Here is a 7,378-nt window from a genome sequence, read left to right as displayed (position 1 = left end):
AACTTTTATCCCAATACTTTTGTTATTATTTAATGTTTGCAACACGGAAATGTAATTACGTTACTTAGTTACTTTTTATGGAAAGTAATGCATTACGTTTTTGGGTTGGGGGGGGGGGGGGGGGGGGGGGGGCTTTTTAAATGTCTAAAATGTTATAAATAAGACCATTTAAAAATATTTCTCAATTGAAATGAATTCATTGTGTAAAAAACATTTGAAATAAATGAATGAAGACTTGTTTCGTCCAGAGTTTTTGAACAAATCTCTTGAATGAATGATTCAGACATCAAATTTTAACAGTCACTGGTCGCCACCTACTGGCATAATGTAACATATACAATCATTATTTAGTTCCAATTATTCATTTTGATCGCGGCTGCCACAACATCAGAGTCTATAGCCGGACTATAAACTTTTATCCCAATACTTTTGTTATTATTTAATGTTTGCAACACGGAAATGTAATTACGTTACTTAGTTACTTTTTATGGAAAGTAATGCATTACGTTACTTTTGCGTTACTTTTTAAATCTGGACAGGGCTTGCTTGTTTGTTTTTAAAATAAAAAAGTTATATTTTTGGCAAATATAAACGCCTTTTAACACCAAAAGTGCAATTGAGTTGCATTATTTTTATTCATTTTGAGGAATACTGAATCTGTTTTTTTTTGTGTGTGAGTGAGATGAATTAATGCATATTCATATTTACTTTAGAACTAGAGTAACATCTTCTGATTTCTGTCACCATGGCGACACCAGAGCTGTCAATCAATAAATTGGAAAAAAAGTAACTCAGATATTCTCTTGTAAATTAAAAAGTAATGCGTTACTTTACTAGTTACTTGAAAAAAGTAATCTGATTACGTAACTCGCGTTACTTGTAATGCGTTACCCCCAACACTGCTACTGTGTAAGTATACTGTTTGTGAACCTGTTTACTGCTAACTAGTGAAACTCTACAATAATATTACGAGCTGCAGCTCAAAATACATGTTAGATGAAAACATTGTGACATACAGTATAATTTCATTCTGGAGAGTGATGGAGAGGTAACATTAATATGGTTTTCTTGTATTTAACCCTCAGGATTGCTTACTTATAATGTGAACATACAGCTTTTTAAACAACAATTTTAGTTCAATAATATTTATTTAAAATTTTGAGGAGATCTTTTGGTACTAAATACTATTTGTGCAATAAATATGGTCCATTAATGACTTAAAAAATATATTTTTCTCTAATATTTCTATTAGTTATATTACAATTAATGTAGTATTTAAGATTAAAATAGAGAAAAGGGTTTTAAATTCCAATGCAAAGAAGCAAATTAGAGTAATTTGTGGCTGGAAAAAAATCACTTTAATTTGTAATGCCACGGTTTACCCACTAGGTACCTGTATGGCTCTTTACTAAATATACATGCATCTACTAGTTTCTTAAAACCTAAACCCTATTGAGCATCTGTGGGGCATCCTCAAGCGGAAGGTGGAGGAGCGCAAGGTCTCTAACATCCACCAGCTTGGTGATGTCGTCATGGAGGAGTGGAAGAGGACTCCAGTGGCCACCTGTGAAGCTCTGGTGAACTCCATGCCCAAGAGGGTTAAGGCAGTGTGGGAAAGTAATGGTGGCCGCACAAAATATTGACACTTTGGGCCCAATTTGGACATTTTCACTTAGGGGTGTACTCACTTTTGTGGCCAGCGGTTTAGACATCAATGGCTGTGTGTTGAGTTATTTTGAGGAGACAGCAAATTTACACTGTTATACAAGCTGTACACTCACTACTTTACATTGTAGCAAAGTGTCAATTCTTCAGTGTTGTCACATGAAAATATATAATACAATATTTACAAAAATGTGAGGGGTGTACTGTTAAATACTGTATATGTCTATATAGTTTTTGCTGTTTGTTTTTTTTTTTAGTTTTAGTTTGTTATTTTAATAGGCCACTTCAAGTTGAAAACAAGAAATGTTGCCCTGACAGCTAGCTGAAATAAAACAAGTTATGCCCCTTGCTCTTGCTGGTATTTATAATGCAGTGTTATTCAGCATACAGTAGTTTTGTGTTATTCTGTGCAGGTCTGACGTGCCTTAGCTGAGCGTAGGAGAGCGTCCTCTGCTGTCTTGCGGTCACAGCTGCTGGCATACCAAACCTTTTTATACACACCAGCTTCCTGTGTGAGAGAACAGGACAGTTAGACTGACAGACACTGTAAGTGAATGCTGGGATGTTCTTGATTATAGTAGTTATGCTGCGAACTGAGACACACAAACATATGGGGCATTTTTCATTTTCTGTCAGAGCCAAACCCTACAAAATAAAAAAAATTAAAACATATATGTAAAGAAGTAAATGCATTTAAAGGGAAGTCAGTAATTGCAATCACCTCTTCAGCATCTCTAGCTGATCTGCTCTCTGAAGGCAACGTCCCTCTGCCTGTGGAAATAAAACAATATTAATCAATTGCTAGAAAAAGAAACTTCATCAAGGCTGTAAGAAAGTTATAGGCATATAAATGTGTCTATTGCAAACTGAAAAAGCTTGAATCTTACTTTGGGAGGGAAGCTGTCGAGGCGGAGGCATATATCTATAGCAGAAAAGGAGACTGTAGTTTAGTCCTTTTGTTCATGAAATTATAATAGTTTATGCTTACAGGAGAAAATGAAACTCTTTTCTTTTTTACTTGGCTCGATGGAACCCTGTTGGCATCGGGCTCGGCATGGTGTCTGGTGGGCTTCGTGATATAGTTACTGGTGTTGTTTTAATAGATGTGGCTGTAACAGAGATCATGCAATTGTTAATAGGTGACTTTAATCTCTACTCTAAAACAATACAAGGTCAGAGTTAAAATTGCTCTTTATAAATGTGCAGCAAACTCTCATGTCAGCCACATCTACAAGTCATTGGCTATATTCAGAATAGCCTACTACCATACTAGTACTACTTGAGCAGTATGCTAATGTTCTGTATGCATGCATGGATCTGCAACTGCTTAATTTGTCTGTCAAGCTGTGCATTTAAAACAGAGCTTAATTTATGGAATACTGCATCAGTTTAACCAAATGCAGTGTAGATTTTATTTGTGCACTGCTACTTTTCTGTATGTATGCATGCATGCGTGGATCTGCCAAATTGTGCATTATAAAACAGCTTAATTTGTGGAATACTGCATCAGAAACATGCAGTATTCACATTTTCTGTACGGTTTCATGGATGGATCTGCCAGCTTGTGCTGGAATACTGCATCAGAATCGTGCAGCATGCAAATTTTCTCTATGCATGCATGCATGGACCTGACGAATTCTGCATTTTTTTGCATTATCAATCAGAACTTACTTTGCTGAAAACTGCATCGGAAACGTACATGCAAATTTTCTGTATGCATGTATGGATCTGCCAAACTGTGGATTATGAAATGGAGCTTGCTTTGTGGAATATTTGTGCAGTACAGTAGTTTTCTTGCATAGATCTGCCAAATTGCACATTAGCTTTGTGGAATTCTGCACCAGAAACATGCAGTATGCTATTTTTCTGTATGCATCCATAATGCAAATTGCACATTATAAAACAGAACATATTTTGTGGAATACTGCATCGGGTTGACTACCAAATTTAAAGACGTTGTTTAACTTAGATTTATTTTGGAGATCATTAATGGGCATCTCTTGCTGAATTACAAGTGCAATGTAATGAGGTCACATGACCACAGTGTCGAATACTGCTTGAAACATTTATTGCAGCATAATGCTTTCTGTTTTGCATCTTACTATTTAAAATAGTGCAAGCCGTATGCTAGTCTGTTCTGGACATAGCCATTGCTTTTTCTGTTCTTTTGTAGTGATTTTGATAGTTACCTTCACTGTCTCTGTGAGCAATGTTTGGTTTCTGCAAAAATGGACAAGTATTTGTCACTGAATGTTTTGATTTACCATTAAATAGAGATTAGATAAGATAAACGAGTCCATACCGGTGTCAAAGCAGGATTAGGTTTCTTCCTGAAAGATCAGCAGTGATGAACTGTTAGATAGTAATCTGATGTTATGGCAGATTGATTCATTATCGTTCAGTGTTTAAGGGAGTCACTTACAGGTCTCTAGGTCGCGGTGTGGGCATTGATGGTCTCCGGGCCTCTGTGGCCTCCTCTGGCCCTTCACTGACACCTAATGACAATCAGACACACGTTACATACATGGTTTTTCATGCATTCATTTGCTCGGGTTTGGTTTGTGACTGATACTCACTATCGTCTGCGTCACACACCTCATACTCGTCCTCTGACTGTGGTTCCTGCTTAAAACACACATAGACCATCATCATGTTCTCCATTCAAAACATGCATTTACACTCTTATATCTACATATAGGTTGCTTAGTTACATGCTAATCACATGCACATGTTGTGAATGTGCACCATGTCTTATTTTTAAATGTTATGTAAAAAGTAATAAAAAAATCATCAATACTCACTGGAGTTATTGTTGGCATTCTGATGTTCATTCTGTATGAACAGATGAAACATGTCAAACATTTTTATTATTATTATTTGTGCAATCAACTTTTCTTTAAAACTCATTTCTCAGGGATATTTTGTAGTGATTTGACATTGTCATTGTCTTATAAACGTTTAGCATTATTAGAGCACCAAAATAATGAAACTGAAGAAGGATGTATATATATATGCATCTAACGTATTTTGATAGAAACTATAGGCAATATTTTGATATGGTTATAATGATAAATATTTGTAAAGGTGCTAAATAATTGAACTGGTGAAAGCAGAGCTAATCTAGTGGTTTGTAATGGGTAATAATGGTTGTGTAATACCGTGGACTGGCTTTAGGTAGCGCCATATGTGTGTTGGGTTGTAGAGTCGTGTTACTCCTGCTGATCAGAATAAAACATTTTTTTCACAGAGAACAGAACAGAGAAACATGTGATGTGTGTCTCAGTAACGAAGGACGTGAGGAAGTGCAGGACTGAATCATTAAGGGCTGATGTTGCACTTTTAGAAAGACAGTCATATTAACACTGTTACTGTAAGTTTGACCAAATGTAGTTGTGTAGATTTTAATGTGTGAATATTCTAGTCCCATGTACACTCTTAAAAATAAAGCTGCTTCACGATGCCATAGAAGAACCTTTTTTTGGTCTAAATGGTTCCATAAAGAACCTTTAACATCTGAAGAACCTTTCTGTTTCACAAAAGCTTCTTTGTTTTTGCGAAAGAAGGTTTTTCAGATTATAAAAAGGTAAGAAAGAGATGGTTCTTTAAAGAACCTTTGACTGAATGCTTCTTTGTGGAACCAAAAAAGGTTCTTCTATGGCATCGCTTGAAGAACCTTTGAAGCACCTTTATTTTTAAGAGTGTACTGTTTAATTGCTGCCTTAAATTTTAAGTCAAAGTTGCATGTTTTTATCCATACTGAATATTATTAGTGCTGTAATCACTGCTAAAGAAAAGTGTTCAACATAATTGTGTTAAAGTTTAGTGTGTGTAATAAAAGTAATAAAAAAGGAGGGTTGATTTTGAAGATGTTTTACCTTGTCTTAGACTGAGAATTCTCCTATAATTAAATACAAAGCATTTTGTCAGAGCATTTGTAAAGCAAATGAATAGTCCATAAATTAATATGATATATAATGCATGATGTTATTTGTTGTACTACCTGTCCAGGTCATACTGTATTTCATGCCAAAATTCTATCTATCTATCTATCTATCTATCAGCATTTTAAAAACTATAGCATGTCAATTTCCCCATTTTTTTATTAATAAAAATGATTAAATAAGTATGTACATTTATTGCAGCTCTCACTCAAGTGGAATGGTGTTCTTGTAAACATTTTCCAGCATTTCAGTGATATTTAAATTCTTAAATATTTAATGTCCATATTTAAAATGAGTGTGCATTACTGTGAAGCACACCAATTAGTGTGCGGTGCTTGGCAGTGGTCAAAAAGGATTTAATAACGACTTCTGCTGGGAGTCTTTATGCGGATGGTGTGGAAAAAAACACCTTAATAAAATCACTGACTAGCTCCTGTAAATGTTGAAATGACCTTTGTGTCCTCATGAGAAACCATTACCGTCTGAACAGTAAATTGCATTCCAAATGCATGAGTTTTAACAATAACAATTCCGAAAGTAAACGGCGTCAGTTTTGATTTGATGTGGACTTTCTGATACAGAAAGCGTGATCCTCACCCACATACTCTCCTCTGGGGTTGGTGATGGACGGGCTGATCGTAAAGGCCTTCATGTGTCCTTCAAGCCTCGGCGGAGGTTCGTAGTTATCGTCATGATCACCCTGAGGGTCCTCGTACGTATCGCTGTCCTGGTATATTTAAAGACGTATATGTGATCAATACATTTCCTGTCTCTTTATATGTCATGCTTTTACATCAGTTAAAATCTGTGCAAGTGTAAAAAAGTTTTGCTCATTCATTTTGAAAATGTTTCACTTAAAGTTTAGTTATTTCATCTCTAATATCTTTGACGTGTCAGCAGACATTACTCGTTTCAAATAAATGTATAACTTAAGATTTGATTGAATTGGATGTACATGATAGAATTATAGTTATAGTATTAATTAATATTTAAAAACATTTTTTCATTTTAATTGACATTTTCTGTTTTAATTACTTTTTATATTTGAATTTTTAAGTAATTTAGTTTTGTCATTTTGTTAGTTAAAACAAAAAATTGTTTTTATAAATTTTCACCCACATACTCTCCTCTGGGGTTGGTGATGGACGGGCTGATCGTAAAGGCCTTCATGTGTCCTTCAAGCCTCGGCGGAGGTTCGTAGTTATCGTCATGATCACCCTGAGGGTCCTCATACGTATCGCTGTCCTGGTATATTTAAAGACGTATATGTGATCAATACATTTCCTGTCTCTTTATATGTCATGCTTTTACATCAGTTAAAATCTGTGCAAGTGTAAAAAAGTTTTGCTCATTCATTTTGAAAATGTTTCACTTAAAGTTTAGTTATTTCATCTCTAATATCTTTGACGTGTCAGCAGACATTACTCGTTTCAAATAAATGTATAACTGAAGATTTGATTGAATTGGATGTACATGATAGAATTATAGTTATAGTATTAATTAATATTTAAAAACATTTTTTCATTTTAATTGACATTTTCTGTTTTAATTACTTTTTATATTTGAATTTTTAAGTAATTTAGTTTTGTCATTTTGTTAGTTAAAACAAAAAATTGTTTTTATAAATTTAAATTTTCACTTTTAGTTATTGTAGCGCATCATATGAACCTAAATGAAAATGAGATGTTTTTTTGGCAACTAGTTAAGTTTTTATTAATATTTTAATTAGTGCTGTCAAATGATTAATCGCGATTAATCGCATACAAAATAAA

At 34.4% G+C, this 7,378-nt stretch overlaps 1 protein-coding gene across 1 annotated transcript in view; it reads right to left on the bottom strand.

The window, feature by feature from the left end:
- LOC107565067 (B-cell linker protein-like) overlaps positions 1-7,378 on the bottom strand; it is a 24,450-nt gene that overhangs the window by 3,252 nt on the left and 13,820 nt on the right. Inside the window, exons 7-19 of the mRNA XM_016250253.1 lie at positions 6,726-6,851; positions 6,208-6,333; positions 5,541-5,563; positions 4,824-4,880; positions 4,467-4,497; positions 4,242-4,290; positions 4,088-4,160; positions 3,968-3,995; positions 3,855-3,885; positions 2,684-2,774; positions 2,553-2,587; positions 2,387-2,436; positions 2,090-2,173 (exon numbers count right to left, since the gene is read on the bottom strand). Of these exons, the coding sequence (XP_016105739.1) occupies positions 2,090-2,173; positions 2,387-2,436; positions 2,553-2,587; positions 2,684-2,774; positions 3,855-3,885; positions 3,968-3,995; positions 4,088-4,160; positions 4,242-4,290; positions 4,467-4,497; positions 4,824-4,880; positions 5,541-5,563; positions 6,208-6,333; positions 6,726-6,851 (804 nt within the window). The remainder of the gene's footprint in view (positions 1-2,089; positions 2,174-2,386; positions 2,437-2,552; positions 2,588-2,683; positions 2,775-3,854; positions 3,886-3,967; positions 3,996-4,087; positions 4,161-4,241; positions 4,291-4,466; positions 4,498-4,823; positions 4,881-5,540; positions 5,564-6,207; positions 6,334-6,725; positions 6,852-7,378) is intronic.

The sequence above is a fragment of the Sinocyclocheilus grahami genome, unplaced genomic scaffold, assembly GCF_001515645.1.
Source record: "Sinocyclocheilus grahami isolate Dianchi unplaced genomic scaffold, SAMN03320097.WGS_v1.1 scaffold979.1, whole genome shotgun sequence".
NCBI classification, from domain to species: domain Eukaryota; kingdom Metazoa; phylum Chordata; class Actinopteri; order Cypriniformes; family Cyprinidae; genus Sinocyclocheilus; species Sinocyclocheilus grahami.
The sequence above is the reverse complement of the archived record's forward strand: the minus strand, read 5'-3'. Positions and strand labels throughout refer to the sequence as shown.